Source organism: Aedes aegypti, chromosome 1, assembly GCF_002204515.2.
Source record: "Aedes aegypti strain LVP_AGWG chromosome 1, AaegL5.0 Primary Assembly, whole genome shotgun sequence".
Lineage (NCBI taxonomy): Eukaryota > Metazoa > Arthropoda > Insecta > Diptera > Culicidae > Aedes > Aedes aegypti.
The window spans coordinates 125,242,002-125,266,435 of NC_035107.1; the positions used below are offsets into that span (position 1 = coordinate 125,242,002).

The window sequence follows — 24,434 nt, forward strand, 5'->3', positions numbered from 1 at the left end:
GATATCTCAATAACCACAAACACACAAGTCTTCGTTATTTGTTGATTATTACGTCTTTGGGAACCTTGCAAAAAACTACGTAGAATTCATCCCGGCATTCTATGAAGCTTCACTTACACTTGCCAAGAAGAAGAATTGATATTACTTGATATTACATTTTTCAAGGATTATACCTTTAAGTCTTCTAAGAAAATTTAAAACATCTCTAGAAATTATGGAGAATCTCATGAATGAATTGTTATTTTCTTGGAATTCAATGATCCATTAATTTATAGAAAAATATTAGAACAAAATTCTTGGGAAATGTGTGAAAAATGATGTAGTTTGGAAATCAGCTTAAGAACTGTTTTTTACTCTTCATGGTAGAATAAATTATGAAAGAATATCATGGAAGACGTTATGAACCAAATAAAACTTGTGAAAGATATATTAAGGGATACCCAACGGAATTTTCGAAGGAATTTCTGAAGAATTGTGTTCGATTTGTAACTTTAGTTTCGAGTGGAAGTGATATCTTCACATTTCATGGAGCGGTACAAATGAGCTAATTATATTGCTTGTCTTTTTTTCATAACAATAATCAATTACCAACAGTGCAGTCTTGATCCGTAATACGTATGATCAAGACAATATTGTCTTTTGCCATTAACTAGTCCGATTTGTCATCATAAAATATTTTATCGTAATGATCAATTAGCTGCTTCACAAGCGTATTAATTTTTCCTAAGTCATTATTCTCGTAGCTCTCCATCAGACCCAGCGTGGAAGCGAACAGGCAGGCGCCCCAGACGATGGCCAGATTGGATGAGTTCATCATGTTCACGTCACTGTGCTGATGTACACTATTAATATGAAATGGGGATTAATTGATGAAGATGTATAAGGCAAGCAGACACGACTTACCATTTTAAGTGACGAATGAGGTAATGCAGTGTATTCCTATTGATAAGCTCCATCTTTGCTATACTTAATTTTATTTGTTCAATGGTTTTGACTTCATCTGAAAGAGTAGAAAAGTTGAATAGACGAACCAATGGATAAACTTATCATAGGGCTTTCCAGATCGTTATTATGAAAAAAAAAACTCCACAGATTTGATGTGCTCTCCAATAGTCAATTTGAATGTGTGAACAAATTTTGAAAAATAATGTAGGGCCTGTTATAAAAGTACGCCCTTTAGGTGACTAAGGCCACAAATTCACGATTGATGAGGACAGACTTGATTGATTTTTTTTTCTGATAATCACTGTTTGGGGAGCACCGTAACTATTGATACACAACCTTTGGTTTGCTGAACACATGACTCGTACACATCCTTTGCAATTAGTGGAGATTTGAGCTCCCGGAAGAACAACTTCAACGATCCAGTCAGCGAGTGCACGTCCTGTTTCTTGAGGAATTCGTACTTCTTCGGTGATCGTTTCTCGTTCAACTTCTTCTTGATGTTTTCGATGGAATTCTTGTTGCCTGACGCCCGGTACAACCCACTGGTTTCGATATTTTCCTGTTCCTTCAAAATCTCTACACACTCTACCACGAAGCGTGGCACCTTAAACTTATCGTCCTGCTCAACCAGGCTAAGTTCGACCCCAAAGACAAGTCCATCATTTGGGTGTCGCGAGGAATTCATCGACGGAAGGGCATTCATCAGCTTATCTCGCATCCGCTCCCGCTTAGGATTGGGCGATTTCTCCTTCTCCTGTGGTGCGACGACATCGGGAAGGTTTTCTGCACTCTTCGAAGTGTACGTTCCGACGCAACTGTCCGAGACGGGAATTTGTGGTTTGCTGGAAATAAGTACAGAAGATTTAGTTGTTCTGGCAGAATATAGCACAAACAGACATAACAATTGAGCTCATTTCATTGTACAGCAAAATCTAGTAGCTAAATTCTAGTACTTCGTAGCTGGCAAACTACTCACTCGTAGCCTTCGTATCACTTTTGTTCGAGTTTGACATTTGCGCCACATCAGTATCAGGATGGCCAAAATCAGTATTTTTTAGCATTGGGTGTTAATTTCCGCGGTACTATGTTTCAAATTGATAATTGTTCTAGCTATTATGTCTGTTTATCTGTGAATATATTGCATAAATATGAAATTGTGCTACTAACTTTGCCGCTGGACCCGAAAACGTGGGACTGTGTGGAACGCCAGGCGAAAGCGGCTGAGGTGGCTTTTGGATGGTTGTTGGACTAGACTGTTGAGGTACAGTTGGAAAAACGGTTTTATCGATATTTTGTGAGATGACGGCGAGCGTCTTTTCGGTCATAATCTGTAACGAAAGGTGAATAGTTTGAGATGAGTCTTTATGTTTTTGATCATATATTATATTTAAACCATACATATCTCTTAAGAGTGTTTTAAGGCAAGCCCTACGAACTCTCTCAAAATTGCTGTTAGTATAGGCTAATATTTTCAAAGCTGAACGATCACTTCGACATCTGGTGGCTAGTAGGAGAACCGTCTTAAAAGAGGTTGGGTTGAGTACGCACCGTGTGCAGCATAGGAAGTAGCACACATATTACACTTTTTCTCGAAATAGTTATGTTGTACACGATCAGAGATCATTGAAAAACATGATAAACTTTTTTTCCTTCCAAAATGTACAGATCCGGTCAGTGCTCATGTACGATTTGGGGAATAAAATTGGAAAATTGGTGTTTGGGTACATAGGTTATAAACTTCCGGATTCTTTGTTTGTGGCTAAATTTGTTGTGAAATCATGCGTATCGCAAGAATGAAGGGTCAAAATGATTATGCCAATGGAAAATAGTTAAATAATTAATTGATTATGAGCTAATTTTTGGGTCGAAAAATTGAATTTTGGACGTAAACAAACATTTTCAATGACATTTCTCTCCTTCTTACCTAGTGACCTCTATGCTGGTGGCACATTAAATTTGCCTATTGTGATTCATTTGACCTTATATTATACTAGCTGTCCCGACAAACTTCGTCTTGCCATTAAGAAGGCTGTTGAAAAATGTCATGGAAGCTCTCCACGGTAAAAAGAAGCAAGGTATTGTACTCCGAAAAATGACATTTGGCAGTGACGTCATTCCTATCGCAAACTCGAACGAGTGCAAAAGAAAGCAAAGAAAGCAAGACCTGCTTCCCTTTCTATCCTCAAGGCCTCATGCTTGATGATAGGAATGACGACACATGTTTTGATGGAAAATCGTTGTTTACAAGTGGGAATAGCCTACCTTGTTGTGTCTACCGTGGAACCTTTCATACAAAATGACATATTAGTACTCTCCCGTTTGACCAAATTTTCCGAAAACTTCCCTAAACTTTTACGTTTCACGAACACGTCGGAACCCTTCAATAATACAATAGTGAAAGAATTGTGCAAATCGGTTGTCCTGTACCGTAATTTCGGGTGAAATTAATCACTTTTCACGGTTTTTCTTGTCTGATATCTATAATGTTGATAATGCCAAACAACTGAATGCAGGAAAACAAGTATGAAGGTGAGCCTCATTGACTCAAGTACCGAAATTTTCTTACAAATGTAATTTTAGTGCTAAAAAATATGTCTGAAATAAAAAATCGGGAGATCTCATTTCGGGGTGAAATTGATCACTTATCAATGCCATTATTGTTAGTTTTCAAAACAACTTTACATAATAAATTTGTGCTCCCTGAATCCGAATATGCTTGCCAAATTCCTAACAATGCAATATTTTTAGAAATAATGAATGTTTAAATTTCAAGAGTAACGCAGAAAACGCCTAAATGTATGCAATTTTCTAAGGAATTTCCTGATATATAACAGAAATTCAATTGTTTCAACCAAATCATCGAATTGGTACGAGTTTTGGTTATGAAATCTAGTTTGGGGACATATCTAAAAGTATCCTCACAAACTTTCAGGATTATACCATGTCCAAATCCTTGTCTAGAACTAGAAGTTTATTGATGTTTGTCAACACTGCACCGTACATGATTTTGAAATTTTTCATTATTTTTATAGAAATGAACATTTTGGAACGCAAAAATCTTCACAACACACAATTTGGACATACTTACGACAAACAAAGTTCATTCACTGCAGGTTACATTGATATTTGTGCTCCATTAGGAAGAAATGAAATCGAGTGATACAGTGATCAATTTCACCCTACTGATCAATTTCACCCGAATCTACGGTACTCATGCCATTGTTATTTATATAGATAATTTAACAACTAAACAAAATTAAAGATAACTAGAGTAAGTATACTGCCATGAATCGTAAGTCATTCCCATCTGTAAAAAGTAGGTATTGAGAAAATGGGCTGTGAAGTTTTCAAACTCGTTTTTCATACGAATATTCAAAAATTTCCTGAGGATTGGAACATGTTCCAATTCTTATGAAACTTTCACAACTTACTTTTCACTACGATATCTTTCCAAGAAAAATATAAAGATCATCAAAACAAGTTAAATTTTTGTGTTCCATGGTGCGAAAGTCTGTAGTGGGACTGATATGCGGTTACTTTTCATTATGCGATTTGACTTGCTGTTTTTTCCTAATTTTTCCGAACAAATAATATAATCTCATTAGTGCTGCTGAAAGAGCATTAGAAGATATGCTGAAAACTGAGCTCAACTAAATTTTGACGAAAATGCAGATGGGACTAACTTGCGATTCACGGCAGTATAGTGTTAATGTAAAAAGGCATCATGCTGATTTGAAGGCTTTTATAAGTACTGTTCATTTAATAAAGTGGACATTGTGTTTATGCTATATATTTTTTATTTATTGATAAAATCGTAATCGGTTTTCTGTGAATCGTTCAACTATTATACTACAATATTATGAAAATATAAGATCTTAGAAAATGCTTTTGGTTAAAGAGCTAATATTTTATTTTGTGAGTCATTCCATAGAAAGTGACTATTAAACCGCAAAAGCATGTAACCGACTATCACAGATTTCAAACAAATTTGGGTCACACATTTCAAATAAATTTCTTTCACTTGATATGCTTATGGGAGCATCTCCCGTGGTTAAGGATTTGAGATTTGAATAAAATCCATGAATTTTCTTCCCTTTTCAAATAGACATCTTTGAAGCTATTGAACGTAATTCAAAATTTTAGATCCCACTTTGTTTATCACTGAGCCCTGGGATCAAATATCAGTTTTGCCTTAAATGTCTGTCAGCCATATATCAGCAACGGTTCAACCGATTTCCAAAATTCATTCACGTATCTCATGTTCATATTCCATAGTTTTGTACGGTAGAAAATGTTCCTAGGGGTGTTCAAACTTCCCCAAGAGCTATTAGACCGATACAATTGTTTTTCGCGCACAGAAGCGGCATGAGAATTGTGTCAAATTATACCGGAAATGTTATTGTTTAAGGTTTTTCAAACCCGAATGACCCTAGATAATTAGACAAATAATGCACGTTGGGCAAAACAGATTTCAAGCTTCCCTAACGAGGCAGATTCGTGTAGATTGTTGATTTCGCATGCCAATCCGAGCAGGTGGAGAAAGCTGAACAAGATCATATATTTTTGTTCTAAACTAATTACTGCCGATCATGATCAGTTATTGGTTTGTTGGAGTTACGAGATGAAAGATCAAAAATAACATCGAAAATTAGTATGGAGACGTATTGAACCATATCTTGTTAAGATATTATAAGATCAATACAATATCTGGAAAGTTTGTTGATTGACCTACAAATCAATATCAAAATATGATCGGATAGATGACCAAGAATAAAAAAAGAACAAAATGTCGACAATCGGTATCAAAAACTCTCGACCTTTAGATTCTTACACTGAGACGCTGACCATTCAGCTATATCTCACACCTGGAGGATGAAGGAAATAAAAGCATCATGTTTTTCACTGTCTGAGAATACTTGTTGCTTTTAGAGGTAGCTCCGACGTCTCAATGTTCAGTCCTGCCATTTTGTGTTTTGTTTCATATCAAAGAATTAATTTTGATCTAATGAACATATTATCAGATGTTGAACCACCACGTTGAGTTCTTCTAAAGATTCGAACATCTTTTCAATATCAGATTGAGATATGAGATCAAAATTTATTCGTTTCGAGATATAATTTTGGAATTCCTATTTTCCCGGGTATAATCACTTTCTTTACAACTTTTGAACATCACATGCACGTAAAACTGATCAATTTACTGGACTATCGCAGAAGTTTTCAACAAGTGCGGTAACGCTAATAAAAGTGCGCAATTGCATCAAATCGGCCACACTTCGCAGTCCAGTAGTGAAAGAAATACACAATAACATTTTCAAAAAGTTTGCAGAAGCGGCCCTTCTGATCAATTACACCCGATTTTACGGTACCGTAAAATCGGGTGTAATTGATCAGAAGGGTGAAATTGATTATCGTATCACACGATTTTATTTATTCATAATGGAGCACAAATATAAATGTAAGCTGCAGTAAATGAACGTTGATTGTCGTAACTATTGTCGAATTGTGTGTTGGGAAATTTTTTACGTTAAAGAATGTTTATTACTATGAAAATAACTTAAAATTTCAAAATCATGCACAGTGCAGTATTGACAAACACCTATGAACTTCTATCTATAAGCAAGGATTTGAACATGGTATAAACCTGAAAGTTTGTGAGGCTGCTTGAGATATATCCCCAAACCAGATTTCATCACCAAAACTCGTACCAATTAGCTAATATGGTTGAAATAATTGAATTTCTGTTAGATATCATTGAATTCCTTAAAAAATTGCATACATTTAGGCGTTTTCCGCGTAATTCTTGAAATTTAACTACTCGTTAATTATACGAATATTGCATTGTTAAGAATTTGACAAGCATATTCGGATTCATGAGGCTCAAATTTATTAGGTAGAGTTGTTTTGGAAACTAACAATAATGGCATTGACAAGTGATCAATTTCACCCCGAAATGAGATCCTCTGATTTTTTATTTTAAATAGAGGTATTTGTTAACACTACAATGGCATTTGTTAGAAAATTTCGGTATAAAGTCGATGAGGCTCACCTTCGTACTTGTTTTCCTGCATTTAGTTGTTTGGCATTGTTAACATTATAGAAAACAGACTAGAAGAACCGTGAAAAATGATCAATTTCACCCGAAATTACGGTATTTGTTAACACTAAAATGACATTTGTTAGAAAATTTCGGTACATAAGTCGATGAGGCTCACCTTCGTACTTGTTTTCCTGCATTTAGTTGTTTGGCATTCTTAACATTATAGAAAACAGACAAGAAAACCCGTGAAAAATGATCAATTTCACCCGAAATTACGGTACATTATTACCTGTGTTGAGACATAACATCATCGAAATAAAAAATGGGCATTTTTTTCAAATCGAAAAAGCCTCAAATGAGATATTTTTTTGTATTATTTTTATAAACCTAGACAAATACCTTCGAGTTATCCATACCACACTTTTTTATAAGAGTTGCCATTTTTTAATCACATTATTCCGAAAAAAAAAATCGGGTGCGACAGTTTGGAGCTTTCCAAAGGTAATCCAGATAATTTTCGGAAAAACTAAGTAAATAAAGTGGCATAGTTAGTCAAGGTCTACACATCCAGAAAGTTTAATTGAATTCAGAGAGGGTGCTGCCAACACCTGTTCGAGTTGGCGCGAAATGCGTCAATACAATTTAAAAATAATCGTGTATCAACAAATAGTCGAACATTTGATTAGAATTTAAAAGAATTGATTCAATGCGAGTAAACTATAGTCGTTCGTAAGTCCCACCCCAAATTATTACTAGTTGCAGCTCAAACTCTGTTCGAACAAATCCATACTTTCATTGAAAAACATGACCAGTGGCTACGAAAACGCATAATGAGTTGGTAATTTCAGGCAAAAACTGAAATCGGACACAACACTAACACTTTACAGTAGTATTTAAGTAGTTTTTATTTAAGTGGTAAACCTTATACTCTGTATCTTGTTGTACCCTTGAGGTACTTCCAGAATTTTTCTGTTTCTTTACCGGAGATGAGCCAGCAGCGGGCTGAAAGTCCCGTGAATAAAGCTAAGAATATTTCTTGTTCATGACAAAATGTAGTGATTCTTTATTCTACATCATCCTACAGTTTTCTACAATATTGCGAAGAGAGAAACAATGAATATAAATTGATCAATGCAGATAAACCCTTATAAAGAATCAAGGCTGTTACAAAATTTAATTTGAATTAAATCACCGCTAGCGCATGACGGCTCACCATAGTAGCACAGACAAACAGACGTAACACTCTAATTATTCTCATCGCACAGCAGAATAGCGCCCAATTCTAATATTTGGTAGTTGGCCGACGAGCTACTCGTGGCGCTCGCATCATTTTTATTCAAGATTGACGTTTGCTCACTACCACCACTTAGCTCGTGGTTGGCCAAATGAAGTATTTTTAGCATTGGGCGTTAATGTTCACATGACTATGTTTTGAATTGATAATTGTTATAGCTGTTACGTCTGTTTGTCTGTGATAGTAGCATGTCTGAAAGAACTTGAAACTATTGAGAACCAGAGCTACAGGTCCAAGGCCCTGATAGGTGGATGGTTGTGATGGCTATGACCGTGGTCATCATGTAAAGAACAAGCGAACAATGTTGTATCGTGTCAGCACCCACCGAGGAGGCAGCACCTCTAGCACGATGTAGGTAGCGCAATCCTGGTTAGGTGGCCTATCGAAGACTTTTCACCAACCAAGAAAGGCAAAAGTAAAGCAAACGGATTGATTTTACGGCAACAGACCCGGCAACGAATAAAGGACAACGATTGGAAAGTTGGATCTTGGAACGTGAGAACTTTGAATGAACCCGCGCGTGTTTTGCTCCTAACTCGTGAACTGCGGAATGTCGGCGTGAACGTGGCAGCTATCCAGGAAATACGCTGGCTGAGAACCGGAGAACGCGAATTCCGAGCGGTGGACCCCATCGCCAACACTTCATTCAAGTATCACATCTACTACAGCGGTGGCGATAGAGCAGAACGTGGAGTTGACTTCATAGTGATTGGAAAGCAGATGAAGCGAATCATTTGGTGGAAACCGGTAAGCGACCGAATCTGTGTGTTGAGAATGAAGGGCAAGTTCTTCAACAATAGCCTGATCAGCATATATGCGCCAACGAACGATAAGCCCGATGACATGAAGGATGAGTTCTATGAGAGCCTGGATAAGGTCTACAGAGAGTGCCCAAAATAAGACGTCAAGATAGTCATCGGCGACGCAAATGCGCAGATCGGGAAAGAAGATTTCTTCCGACCCGTCATTGGAACGGAAAGCCTTCATTCCGTTACCAATGATAATGGCCTGCGGCTAGTAACCTTCACTGCTGCTAGAGGGATGGCAATCAGCAGTACCTACTTCGCACGAAAGAAAATCCGCAAACACACCTGGCGACACCCGAGTGGCGATGCCTGCTCCCAAATAGACCATGTGCTAGTTGATGGGCGACATTTCTCAGATGCCATTGATGTCAGGACCTCCCGAGCGTCACGAGTTCCACAACAAACAGAACGCTGCGCTTCAATATACAACGCTTGTCGACTGATGGGTAGCTGCGCAGTACCGTCAGCAACTAGACGAGCAGTTGGGAAGAATCAACGTTGCTGGAGACGTCGACAGCCTGTGCGACCCTATCCATGAAGCTGTGACAACAACGGCGCGGGAAGTGATCGGCACTGGTCAACAACGAAGACGAAACGACTGGTTCGATGAAGAGTGCCAAAGGGTGACAGAGATGAAGAATGTCGCAAGAAGCCGTATGCTTGTGGCCGGTACCCGACAGAACAGAGAACGGTACAGGGCAGCGAGAGCCGAAGAAAAGCGAATCCACCGCCGAAAGAAAAGGATGCACGAAGAAAATGTGGTAGATGACGCTCAAGAAAGCATGAACCGAAATGATATGCGGAGATTCTATGCAACTGTCAATGGTGCACGTTGCACAATACCGTACCTGGGCCCGTCATGTGCAATGATCGAGAAGGGAATTTGCTGACCGATAAAATTTTTGAACGGTGAAAATGGAAATGTAGCGAGGAACAGGATGAACAGCGGCTATCAGCGAGCTGAAGAACTGTAAGGCTGCTGGGAAGGACGAGATCCCGGTCGAGCTTCTCAAGCACGGAAGCGAGCAGCTTTACCAGTCGATCCACCGAGTATTTCTGAAGGTATGGGAGGACGAATGGCCTCATCCACCCTATCTACAAGAAAGGGCACAGACTGAAGTGTGCCAATTACAGAGGAATTACCCTGCTGAATTCGGCGTACAAAATTCTGTCGCGTATCTTGTTTAACAGACTGAGACCGCTCGAGGAGTCCTTCGTCGGCGAATACGAAGCTGGTTTATGTGAGGGCCATTCGACAACGGACCAGATGTTTAGCTTGCGAATGAACCTAGATAAATTCCGGGAGTATAACTTGCAAACTCACCATCTGTTTATTGATTTCAAGGCGGCGTATGATTCAGTGAAAAAAAGAGCTTTGGAAAGTAATGTCTGAAAATGGTTTTCCGGCGAAACTAATTAGGCTGATACGTGCTATGCTGGATGATTCAAAATCAAGTGTTTGGATTGCAGACGATGTGTCAACCTAGTTTGTAACGTTAGACGAATTGAAGCCGGGAGACGAATTTTCGAGTTTGCTGTTCAACATTGTACTCGAGGGTGCTTCTAGGGGAACTGGCGTGCAGAGAAATGGCACTATTATCACAAGGTTGCACATACTCCTTGGCTTTGCGGACAATATAGACCTTATTGGAATGGATCACAGGTCAGTGGAAGAGGCCTTTGTGCCTCTGAAGAGGGAGACAGCGAGGATAGCCTGACCATCAATTCTATCAAAACGAAGTACATGGTTGTAGGTGGAGATAGAGTCAGGCATGGTGGTGTAGGTGCTGAGGTAGTGCTTGATGGGGATATGTTTGAAGTTGTTGAAGAATTTGTTTACCTTGGAACACTTGTGACATGTGACAACGACGTTTCCCGCGAAGTGAAAAGACGTGTTGCGGCTGCGAATAGGGCCTTTTACGGACTACGTAACCAGCTTAGGTCCCACAGCTTGCAAGCGGAAACAATACTCACCCTGTATAAAACATTGATTCTTCCGGTGGCTCTCTACGGGCACGAAGCGTGGACGTTGAAAGAGTCAGACCGGAAAGCTCTCGGTGTTTTGGAGCGTAAAGTGCTGCGGACAATACTCGGTGGGAAACTCGAAAATGGTGTGTGGCGCAGACGCATGAATCACGAGTTGTATCAAGTGTACAAAGATGCGAATATTATCAAGCGTGTAAAATACGGCAGACTTCAGTGGGCTGGTCACTTAATGCGAATTTCGGAAGTAAGAATTGCGAAAATAATATTCAGCAGGGAACCAGGTAGAGGTCGGCGGCTTCGGGGAAGACCACGAATACGCTGGCTCTACGCAGTGGAAGAGGATCTGGCGACCCTAAATGTTCGGGGCAACTGGAGAAGTTTTGCCCAAGACCGACGAAGATGGAGCTCTACAATACGCCGGGCAATTGCGTGACGCTACGCTGTAGCCATCAAGGTAGGTATCAAAGTAAGAAATCGTAAAGAATCGACTAGAGTTGAAAAGAAGAAATTCTATAGATTCGAAAATAATTAAAATTAATGCAGTACAGTCAAATAGATTTGAATAGAATTGAATAAGAGCAAATAAAATAGAGGAGGAGTCTTGGTTCGATTCCCGGTTGGTCCAGGATCTTTTCGTAATGGAAATATCCTTGACTTCCCTGGGCATAGAGTATCATCGTACCTGCCACACGAGATACGAATGCGAATATGGAAATTTAGGCAAAGAAAGCTCTCAGTTAATAACTGTGGAAGTGCTCATAAGAACACTAAGCTGAAAAACTGGCTCTGTCCCAGTGGGCCGTAGTTCCAAGATGAAATCGATTTAAAACGAGTAGAATCGAATTTTATCAAGCAAAGCCGAAAAAATCGAATAATGTGAAATAGATCCGAATAGATTTACAGATTAGGGTAGATTGGAACAAAAAACGTGGAATTAAATGTAATGTTACATAATCGGTGGAATATAATGTATGTAATATAACTGAATATAGTGAAATTTAGCAGGTAATAATAGGATATTGAAGTAGAATAAAAATTGAACATAGAATAAAAATAATCGAAACGAATTGAACAGAATCGAATAGACACGTAAAATAGATAGAAAATATTTTAATAGAATCAAATAGGAAAGAACAAATTATTAAAATGAAACAGAATAGAAACTAAAAGATTGTTATAGAATCAAATAGGTAGAACAGAACAGAAAATCATTAAAAATAAGCAAATATTCAATATGAAGCGTGTACATTTTTATAACGACCTGTTCCATCTTAAAATTGTGACACAATTAGCAGATTCATGCAATAGCAGGCATGGTTCATCCATGCACGACAGAAAATACTCTTAGTATCAGGCTAAAGTTGCAGGTCAAGTTATAGTGGGAACGTTAAGCCATATACAGGACAGTTGATCAAATCAAAAACGTTTGCATCGTTTAACTATAGCACTAACCATACGCTCAGCTGCAACTGCGAGGCGACCTAACGTAAATATTTCCAGTGAAGGGCACTCCCCGATCACGTTTGTACTCGTGAAGGGAACGTCCATAAATAACGTTAGTAATGAAAGATTGGTGTAAGCAAGGATTTGCGTTGTCCCACATAAGGGTGTTAAAAAATAAACATAAATTTATTGATAGTCAAAACCGTTACGGAACTTTCCAAAGTGTTGTAAACGCAACGTGCATGTTAGTACATAGGTATAAACGAAGTGCGGTGATTAGTGTTATCAGTGCGTTTCAATTTCGAAATATTTTCCCACTCACCACGTCCTCCTCGTCATCGTTGTAGTTGACGTTCAGAAGCATAAACTTCCAATACTGAACGCAGTCCGGTACCGAGTAGCAGCTGTGCTTCTCAGGAATTTCACGTGACTGCGAGATTCTTTTGCCACTATTGTTGGGTTCTTCTTCTACCACTTCCCCGTCACCGTAATCCTCTGAATCCGCACAACTTTCACTGAAATCGAGCTCTTCGTCGTCATCGATGCACGATGACGCACTAGAATCATCTGAGTCATCTGAGGTTTTGCGGTAGTCGAAAATGTAATCACGACGATAATTGTAAAATATCCTATTAGTCTTTGGTTCGATTGGATTGTACAGAATGCAAACGTTTTTGTATCTGTCCAATGGATGACGGATGTTGCGGTTCGGGACTGGAGGGGGCTGCTGACTCAACGTTCGCCGAGCGGATTTGGAGAAGGCAAAGTCATCCACCACTTCCCACTCGTTCTCATCTTGAGCGGGTTCTATCCGGATGGATTCGTAGATGTTTTCCTGGGGAGATTCATAAACAGGTTCGGTGCCTTCGGTTTTGCAGGTCCAGATTTGCTGGTAGATGTTCTCGTCCTGTGAAGTTCCACAATCTGAGACAACCCCGCTTGTGGAACTGCTACAGCTGATTTCGTTCGACGAGTTGCTCTGAACCTCCGGGCTAATGAGCTCACCTTTGCGCCTTCGACGACGATGTATCGCCAGTAAATTGATCATATCGCGATTGTTTTCCAGAAATTGAAAATACCTATCAATTTCTACGGACTCGCGCAAGGCACTCGTTGAACTGTGGCACTCGTGGGTCATTATGCTAAGATACGTCTTCCGCCTGTTTAAAGCAAACTTTCGGTTACGAACTGCCTCTTCAAGCGTGACTACGAGTAAGAATGCTCTGAATTGACGTTCGTATGTTATCACTACACGACACAAACTAACTGCGAGTAAATGTTTTTGCACCGCTATGTGCTTTGCGCTCGGTTTGGAGCAGCGTTCGAGTTGTTTGTTGTGCGATAACCGCGAGTTACAGTCGCTATCTAGCTCGTTTACCTGTGTCCAATATGGACTTATCACGTCATTTGCATGACCATTTGAATCAGCTGCGTTGTTTTGAGCTGTGTCTTCCTTCTCCCGATTTAGCACCGCTTCGAAAATGTTCAGCAAACCAGCTACGAATTCCGATTTGTCCCCGAGCTCTTGACTGTACGGAGTTAACGTTCCATCGGATCGAACATCATCTGTAGGATCACGTTCAATATGTACGAAAATAAGACATTCATAGAATTTAAAAGGAAATAAGGTACACCCTTAGAAATCGAAGTTGCTCCTGATATGTGCCATTGATACGTTTTATGATACTAGATATTACATTTCAGTGGTTTTCAGCTCATGTAGTTCTACAAGCAGCTGACACGTTACCATCATAACTGAATATATTTACGTTATATACGTTTCAGGTGTATTCATTGTTTAGAGTCTAAACTTTAGACAATAAGACCTCTCTTTTGTCTTTTAAAATGGATTGTGTTAAATGTCAACAAAACTTTGTTTCAACCCTTAAAGTGGCAGGACAAACCTTAATTAACAAAAATGATTGGATCTCAGTCTATCAAGTTAACCGAATGTTTGAAAAATTTTGAACATGTTATTTCTGTACCTACATATTGGAGAGTGACCCATTCTTTCTAACCCATTCTTGTTTTTGCTTGACTCAAAAACCATGATTTTCTTCCCAAAAACTAACAAGAACTGACTACATAATTTATATGATTTGTGTTCTCAAATCTACATGTATTTTGAGTTGACAAATAAACATAACGAACACCATTTTAAGTCTATGTGTAAAAAAATATGTTTCAATGTTGAATCCAACATAAATCAATGGTTTTTGTTATTTAAATAATTGTATTTCGAACAAAATCGAAAGCTTTACGTAAAGCATATACAGTACTGGACAGAATAAAGTACGCATTGGCCGTTTTTCCATACAAAATGGTCAAGTTTGGAGATCTGAATCTCAGCTTTTAGTGGTCCGATTGATCTGAAATTTTCACCACAGCCTAGATATAACATAGATTTTACTCAATTAAAATATCACTGCGTTTGAAACACAATCTTTTAAATTATTGAACATCTCTCAATTTGCAAAAATATGCAAAATTTATTTTTGAAAATATTTTGAAAACAATAAGTTTTACCGAAAAATGATGTTCTGCAAACTTGTGTGTCTCATCAAATTGTACATTTTTGCAGAAGGATATATTGCTCTAAATATTTTTATTTACAAATTATTTTTACTTTAAAATTTTGTCATTTTTATCAAGATTTGAGATTTGCGATAACTTAAAAGTTCGTTAATGAAAAACTATTAATTTCTAGCCTAGCAAATTTGAGGTTACTTTCAAGCTGCGGTGAAAATTTCAGGTCAATCGGACAACTAAAAACCGAGATATAAGACTCCAAACTTGATCATTTTCCTTATCCGAAATAAGGATACACGTATTTTTGGATTTTTTGATTCGGGTGACCATTTCCGAAATAGGGTGACCAGAAAAATCGCGATTTAGCAAAATTTATATTTAAAAAAAATTATAACTTTTGAACCGTTCGACCGATTTTCAATCTTTTTGGACGGAATGAAGGCTAAAGATTTTGACTTTTCAGGAAAAATATAAAGTTTCACAAAAATTGTGTTTTTTACATGAAAAAACTCAATAGTTTTCGTTTTTTTCGTGTTTTGAAGGCCTCGAGACCAAAGGGGCTATCGCTGTTCTTATTTTTTCTTGAAAGTTCAGAAAATTTTACGTATACTGTCAAATTTTCAGCAATGTATGTTATTTAGTTTTTGAGATATATTTTTTTTAAAATAAAATATCAGTCATTTTTTATCGGCACACACTGTAGGTCTCAGCGCATTAGATTTGTAATGTTTAAAAAAATTATAACTTTTGAACAGCTTAACCGATTTCCAATCTTTTTGTATGGAATGAAAGCTTAAAATTTCAACTATTCAGACAAAATTGAAAAATCTGATAAAAATATGTTTAAACGTGAAAAAATATAAAAATTTCTAGTTTTTTTTAGAAATTTTCATATATTTTAATGTGAAATATTTTTTTTTTTCAAAGTTTTCTATTTTTTCTGAATAGTTGAGACATTAATCTTTCATTCCATAAAAAAGATTGGAAATCGGTTGAGCTGTTCAAAAGTTATGATTTTTTTTAAACATTACAAATCTAATGCGCTGAGACCTACAGTGTGTGCCGATAAAAAATGACTGATATTTTATTTTTAAAAAAATATATCTCAAAAACTAAAAAACATACATTGCTGAAAATTTGACAGTATACGTAAAACTTTCTGAACTTTCAAGAAAAAATGAGAACAGCGATAGCCCCTTTGGTCTCGAGGCCTTCAAAACACGAAAGAAGAGTTTTTCCGGCTTTTCTTTACGAATTTTCTTAACGGTAGAAAATTTTGTGGAAAGCTTTTTTCCAGGTAATATTTTTTTTTATTCCTAAGAAAATTTGCTTTTATTTTCATAAAAAAAACTTTGTTTCTATGATGCTTCGTTCTTGAGTTATGATTTTTCAAAGTAAGTAGTGTCAGGGGAAAACGAAAACAAATCCAACTGAGTTTTCCGGGAAAAAAGGCGACCCTGAATTTTTCTAAATTTTGTTTTATTCATATATCGATAAGCCCTGCCTGTGGAAAAAGTTTCATGAAAATCTGAGACCTTTCGGCCCAAACCCGTACGGAAATAAAAAAAAAATCCTCCAAGTTATTTCTTAAGAAATCCTGCTATAGATAATTTCTGGAGTTTATCAATAAAATCGTCAAATAGTCACACCAAGAATTTCTTCAGTAATTCCCCTTGACATTTTTTTTAGGAATAATTCAATAAATTTCTTTATTGTTCCTGACGTATTTACAGCGATTTCTCCGATAATTTCTCTAAAAGTTCTTACAGGGTAATCTTAAGATACTCTCTTCATAAGTTTCCTACTATAATTTATTAAGATTGTCCTTGAATTACTTCAGTGGTTTTATCAGGATTTTTTTGAATATTCGTACAACAATTTGTACAGAGTAGTCATTTTTTTTCCTAAACTGGGTTCCAATAATTCTTCTAACCTTTTCTTGAAGATTTTATTCATTAAATACTCCACGAATGCCTGAGAAGATTTCCCCATTATAATCCTTGGAGAATGTCTTCAGCTTCTTCCATGACCTTCAAAGAATTTCCTAAGGACAATTTCTTGAAGCTATCCAGAAATTATTACAGGAATTTTCCAAACAAACATTCCAATAAATTTCTCCAATAAATTCTGCAAAAATCCCTTCAAGAATTTCTCAATTTTTTTTGCTGATGTCACCCTGGGAAAGTTTCAGAGTAGTGTTTGATCTTTCGACCTTGACGCTTGCTCCTGCGGGGGCGGGCGATGAGGGTAGGATCAAACATGTCGCGCGTCGGTCGAGTAAAGTGAAAAAGTGCCGCGTTCGATTAGTTTTTTTTGATCCTTCGACCTTGACGCTTGCTCCTGGGCAGTGCGTCAATAAAGCCCGAGCAGTCGTCAGTTGTTTTCCCTCTCGGGTCGCGCGCCTATTTTCTCTGAATGCTTTTATATAACCGAGCAAAGTGAAGCTGAAAGTGGATTGTTGCTGCTCAGACAAGGATGACGGATCAATTGGTGAGCTCGTTTCATGCTACTATTTCTAATCTATAAAATATGTATGACTGCACATTTAATCGTTACAACGGTGAAACGTAAATATGATTGTTCAACAAACTATGAATGGTTCGCCACTGTAAATGTCGGCATAAGAATAAGAGTGTTCTATGATGTTCCAGCCAATCGAGTTTTTTGTTTCTTTCAAATAAGTAAAATATAATAACACATGCTTTCGTCCTGACAGCTGTGGGAGTGTTACATTTAGGTATTTGTTCAACAAACTTTGAATGGTTCGTCACCTCAAGTGTCGGCATATTTTTCTTCTACATAGAAATTGTTCATGTCAAATGAAAATATTAAGTTTACATATAAGCATGTTTATATCTTACTAATAATTCTTTATCATGGTCTAATCGCTTATCAAAGTGAATCCTGTGACCCAACGATCTTCCCCTTTAACAAACATCCCTCCCAGTAACCTTTGTGGAGATGCAGAGGCAAACACGTTCTCTAAATAGCAACGGTTACACACTAACATTCCATCCCCCAATCCCACCTGACTGCAAGGACGTGACCGGCGCCGTTATTGACCCTGTATAAATAGAGGCACTGAATTGTGCACACTGAAAAAGATTATGGCCAATCCCAGCCAAACTTCTAGTTGATTCTTTGTGCATTTTCACTGACTTCGGTCAATCGCGGAATAAGTATCTTCCGGAAGTATGACAGGAATAAATACAGTGCAACAATTTCAATCGCCTCAGGTGACACGGGAGACCGTGTTATTTTCCCTATTTTTGTCTCACTCTAACAATTATCATCAACACTTTATGGAAGCAAATCTCGAGTTTTAGTGAACCGATGAAGCTGAAAATTTATTGGGTTGTGCACTACATATATAGAATCATAGTGATACATTTTTTGCACCGATATATGGAGTGGTTCTTGGGATTTGCTTCTTCAAATGGATATGGTGATTATGATGACTTCCCGTGCGGCCTTAAGTACAGTGGTCTCGCCGCTTTGGATCAATGTTTGTTGAAGTACAGAATTATTAATCGTACAGTTTTGGAATAAAGTAAACAAAATTTTAACTACATGATATGATACCCGTGTAAAGCTTTAGATTATTCTGGAAATTAATTTTGATGCTATGATGTCGCAGATTTTGATAACTTAGCTTGTTATCATTTTGATCGTTTTAGCGGTTAAAATATCACAACTGAGAGCAAAGCAATGTTCCCCAGAAATAAAATAGATAATAATTTTTACAATCAGTAACAGTGCTGTTCAATGTAATGAACACCACGTGACTTTGACAATTGAATATTGCGAATATCTTTCATGAGTATGAGAATGGATGACCGATTCGTGGTTGCACTCCGTGATTGACCAAAACAATCGAATTTAATTTTAATGGAAGTTTTAATGAATGGGGCTTGGGATTAGCAAACCATTTTCAATGTGCACAAATCAAGAGTTGAAAGTTCAAAAGTCAATAAATTGCGAATATTTTCCATCCCTGTGAAACATGTCATGTTTTTTGGTGATCATTTCTGAATAACTAGCAGTTCGCCATGTTTGCGCATAGAAAAACATTATAAGCATTTCAATTATCCCAAAATTTTGATATTTCAGCTTTCAATTGCAATTGCCCCCTTGGAAATCCCCCCCCAAATCTGGGCCTGGGGCGTATTAAACAAGTAGCTTATTCTAAAATAAGCTAATTGTTTAAAGGAATCTAAATGTCTAATGCGATAAAACAAAGTTACAAAAAACGACCAATAGTTTGAAACGCTACAGTATCGATGCGTGGTCAAAATCATTATTATTTAACTATCTTAGTGGCCAAACCTGAATTAGGTCGTTTTTGAGAGTTTGATGGTGACAAACTGTTTTCTGCAAAAGGTATAAATAGCAGTATATTTTTCTTAAGAGGCTATATGCAAAATGGTAAAGAATGGAAACTAAAAGTACTAAACAAAGAACACAAAAGATTAAAGAAAATTGGTCGCAGAGGTTCATTCCGAACAGAAACAAAAAAAGTATCATTTCAACTATGGTTCTCTAATGCAATATCAACTTATCAGATAATTCCAATCTAAGATTCCCACTGAATTCCAAGAATACAAATCACAAAAATGAAAATCTATGAAAAAAATTCTTGAAGTCCAATTGTATTTTAACAATTCCAATCGGCATTACTATTTGATTTATGTCGGGACCTTAGAACACCTATCATAAACCGAACCCGAGTTTCTACCGACTACCCGAATACCAGAATATTTTTAAAAATCCTAGAATCTCTGCCAAAATCCAAGAAATTCAATCTACCTTCTAGATTCTATAAAAAAAACCTTAACTTCCCCTGCAGTTCAACAGAGTTCCCAAAATTCGTATTGAGTTCCTAAATCTTCTGTTTAGATACCAAATGTTTCCAACGCCTTGCTTAGCCAAGTGGTTAGAGTCCGCGGCTACATTGGTCACTATGCTGAAGGTGTCTGGGTTCGATTCCTGGTCAGTCCAGGATCTTTTAGGAATGGAAACTACCTTGACTTACCTGGGCATAAAGTATCATCGTACCTGCCACACGAGATACGAATGCGAAAATGGCAACTTTGGCTAAGACAGCTCTCAGTTAATAACTGTGGCGGATGTGCTCATTGAATACTAAGCTGAGAAGCAGGCTCTGTCCTAGTGAGGACGTTAATGCCAAGAAGAAGAAGAAGAAGAATATAAGCCAAAAATCTCTTATCGTTATCCTAGATATATCGTTGAAAACCCAGTATCTTTTCAAATTCCTGTTAGTTTCAACAGTAATTACAATAAAACAAATTCCATGATTAATATTGAAAACCCAGATTTCTTCCAAAATCCCAAACATATTCTCCACTATCCTAAGACGCCTATCGTTACTCTAGCATTCTAATCGAAATCCCAAATGAATAAATGAAGAATCAATCAACCGTTCCTACTAAAATCCAAGGAATCCTTCCATTTATTCATATCCACTCGTCTGGCTGACATTTTAAATTTGTGGTTTTTAAGGAAAATAAAATTTAATTATTCATTTTACTTTCATTTAAAATGCATGTTTCTGTGCATTATCAAATGAATATAATGCCCTATGTGATTTTTGAATACCGGTTCTTCAGCACCAAACATTATATATTCACTTGTTTAGTTTTGTTTTAAAATGACACGCCAAAAATCAATTGGAACAAAGTAAAGTTTTTATCAGAAAAAACATTTTTTCCTTAAAAGTTCCCATCTTGCAATGTATGGACGGTTGATAGTAAACATAATCACCTATTTTAAGACAAAATTTCATTCAAATCATGAATCGAATTTTTTTTTTCGTTTTATTCCATGTAATGACTTACAACTTTCACGTCGGAAAAATACAAATCGTTATAACTTTTCCAAATCTTAAGAAATTTCTTTGATATTTGAAGAAAAAGTCCTTTACTTGAGTAGCATTCGAATAGCAATAACGTTTGTAAAATAAGTTTTAAATTGAGCTAGAAATCTTGAAAAGAAACTTTTGCCCACTTTAAACACCGAAAAAAGGTATAAAAGTAGCACTGAGAAACACAGCACGATAATTTCCTTAAAAAAAAAACTTGTTGCACCTTAGAGAGCAGCATCCCTGGCTCACCTCAAATGACCACGTTGATTATGAACAGACACTAGGGTGCCGAATCCCATTCTTAGCACCTTGATTATTCTCGGCAGACGTTTTTTGAACTACTGATCTCTTATTTGACCACAATATAGGTCATATTGAAGAGCTTTTTATTTTTGGCAAAGTTTCACACAATTCAGTCGAGAAGAACCCCCCGTGCCAAAGTACACCATGGAGGTGTGCAATAGGGTGCGGCTTATTTTTCAAAAGTTCTCAAACCCTAAAATACGTGTGCTCTACTGAATTTAAATCACAATAAAAGAGAAACCTCAAAATCTGAGCCAAAAATATTGACATTTAGAGGTGGTGCAGGCGTCTTGAAGGTGAATTTTCAATTTATAAAAAATAACGTTCAGTGAAGTAAACATAACTTTGGTATTTTTCAACCGATTTTGAAACTTTTAGCAGCATTATCTTTCAAATTAAATTTATGAAAACTTTGTAGAACATCGAATTTGTCTAAAATCAAAACTTTTCTTAGTTAAAAATACTTTTATCCAAATTTTTTCTTATTTTACTAAAAAAACATTTTTGTTCGACCATAACTTCATTAAAACTCAATCGATTCCGAATCTTTTTACATGTTTTTGAAGCAAATTTAGTTGATTTTAAACTGTTCATAGAACACATTTTTCTAAAAAATAATTTTGACTTGGGTATTCAACAAAAACTACCCAAAAATATGGTTTTTTAATGAAAAAATCAAATTTCTTTGGATTATTTAAGTTTTTTTTTTGCCGGAAATTGCATTTTTTCTATAAAACTTAAATATATAAAGCATCTTGCCTTAATTACGAGTTGAACAGTGCATATATTTTTTAACATATGCAAACATAATTTTGTTGAACAATTATTTAAAAATTGTTGCAAAGTCCTTCCCATAGGTTTAACAAACGAGAAAAACCAGTTTCAGCTTTAGAGATAATATTTAACTGGCAAAAATTTGAAAAACTGGCATTTTTCGTAAAAAAAATCACGTTTTTGTGCAGTTTTCGCTGAATAACTTGGTCAAGACATTGTTTTAGTGAAATGTGATGTATGAAAGGTTTGAAAACAATTGAATGAGCTTCAAAAGCATGTAAAAAGATTTGGAATTGGTTGAGTAATCATGAAGTTATGGTCAAACAAAGTTGAAATTTTTTAGTAAAATGAGAGAAAATTTGGAATTAATTACTTTTAATTAAAACTTGTTTTGATTTTAGACAAATTTGGTGTTCAACAAAGCTTTCACAAATTCAATTTTGAATGTATTAATGCTAAAAGTTTTAAAATCGGTTGAAAAATAACAAAGTTATGTGTACTTCACTGAGCGTCATTTTTTATAACCTGAAAATTCAACTTCAAGACGCTTGCGCCACCTCTAAATGTTAATATTTTTGGCTCAGATTTTGAGGTTTCTCTTTTAATGTAATTTGAATTCAGTAGAGCACACGAATTTTTGGTTTTGAGAACTTTTGAAAAATAAGCCGCACCCTAGTGTGCAAGTAATTCTTCACCCTATATCGTTAGTTTTTTTTTCTACATATCAAGTTCATTCTATTTACCCAATATGTCAATGGCACAGAACAGTGGCAACATTCCATTTCCAAGCTGCATTATTTCATTTTTGGTTATCGCGTTTACCTTTACTCGTTTCACTACTGCTTTCGAACTCCGAACCGCAAAAACTTATCACTACAGGATCAAAGCTCCTTCGCGGATATCCTTCCAATTTTCTTCGCTTTTGATTATTTATGACATTTTGACGAAACTCTTTCACCTTATAGCTTATATCACCAGTACAATCACCTTTCCCACTGTATTTCCCACCGTTCCCATAATTAACGCCAATGTCATTAAATGTGGCGGACGGAATGCTTTTCACATGATAAGTCACAATGTCGTCGTCATAATCTTCAGCCCCGGTCAACAGTGACATCATCCACTCATTCACGGGAAACACATCGCTGGCGCCTTCGAGACCGGCGAGCTCCCGCACGAGTTGCCTCCGATCAACGACACTCAACCACGAGCAACGGCTCAAATTCTCGTAAACGGTTTCACCTTTTCGCGAGTCGGAAAAATCGATCAAATTCTCACTGACACTTCGTCTCACTTTCAGCGGAGCGGACCCCAATGAGGCTTTCTCCTGCGCTGCTGCTGAAGTGGTGTCTGCTGCTGCTGCTGCCGTTAATGCACTGGTCGATGACTGGGTAATGTGGTGCTTAGCTGCTGGGGCGGCCAACGTAAGCCGATCTTCGCTTTTGTGCAATGCGCGGTCGGCTTTTCGCTTTTTTCGTTGTTGTTGTCGTGTTTGGCGTGAAAATAGTAGGAATATATGGATTATTAAATAACATGTCGGTTATTACGAATGGCATGGAAAACTCGATCACTTGTTCGGTTTGGTTGATGTGATGCTTGATCAAGGGTGGGTTACAAAATTAAATGGGATTGTGTGTAACAGAACACGGTGAGGCAGAAAATTAATCTTAGGTCAGTAAGCAATATGTTCTCTGTAACTGCAGGGCTGGTAGAAAGTCACTTTTTAGTGACTTGGTCATTTTTGTCAACCTAATCACTAAAAAGTCATAGTGACTTGGTCATTTTTTCAACCTAATCACTATAAAGTCACTATTTCCAACAAAAAGTCACTAAAGTAATTTTTTTTTTTTTCAGAAAAATGGTCATTCAAATCACTATTTTCATAATGAAATTTAAGGCTGGGTTAGTTCGCATCGCACAATTTAACTAGATCACTAGTTTTATGTCGGTGTTGATTTGCTGTCCTTCGTAATCGAATATTTGAAATGCATATCTTTTTGACGATATGTTTTTTTTTCCGAAAATGATTATACACTTAACAAAATAAAGGATTTTTCGAGGGATTTTCTCCATGAAGTAGGCTTATAAAGTTTTCATGGATGAAACAGTCGTAATTTTCAACATAATTGGTTTTTATTCTAGTGCTTGAAAGGAATGATTCAATGTTGGCCAATATTATTTTAACTGCGTATAATTTGTCAAGAATAAGCTCCTCATGGACTTTTGCTTAATGTTATAAACTTTTTTGTTTAAAAGCCTTGCGTTTAAAACGAAGCCAATCGATTTTTTTTTTTTTGAAAAACATGGATAAATTACTCACAAAAATAACAGAGATAACACCGCTAGCGCATGACGGCTCACCATAGTAGCATGTCCGAAAGAACATGAAACTATTGAGAACCAGAGCTACAGGTCCAAAGCCCTGATAAAGGT

General features: G+C 36.9%; 1 protein-coding gene across 1 annotated transcript in view; it reads right to left on the bottom strand.

Annotated features, from left to right (window-relative positions):
• Positions 1-550: 550 nt before the first annotated feature.
• The window catches only part of LOC5564185, a 34,769-nt gene continuing 10,885 nt past the window's right edge, over positions 551-24,434 (bottom strand). The window contains exons 2-7 of the mRNA XM_001648473.2: positions 22,824-23,469; positions 12,837-14,080; positions 2,113-2,273; positions 1,282-1,787; positions 904-1,000; positions 551-842 (exon numbers count right to left, since the gene is read on the bottom strand). Coding sequence (XP_001648523.2) covers positions 650-842; positions 904-1,000; positions 1,282-1,787; positions 2,113-2,273; positions 12,837-14,080; positions 22,824-23,469 — 2,847 coding nt within the window. The 3' untranslated portion in view covers positions 551-649. The remainder of the gene's footprint in view (positions 843-903; positions 1,001-1,281; positions 1,788-2,112; positions 2,274-12,836; positions 14,081-22,823; positions 23,470-24,434) is intronic.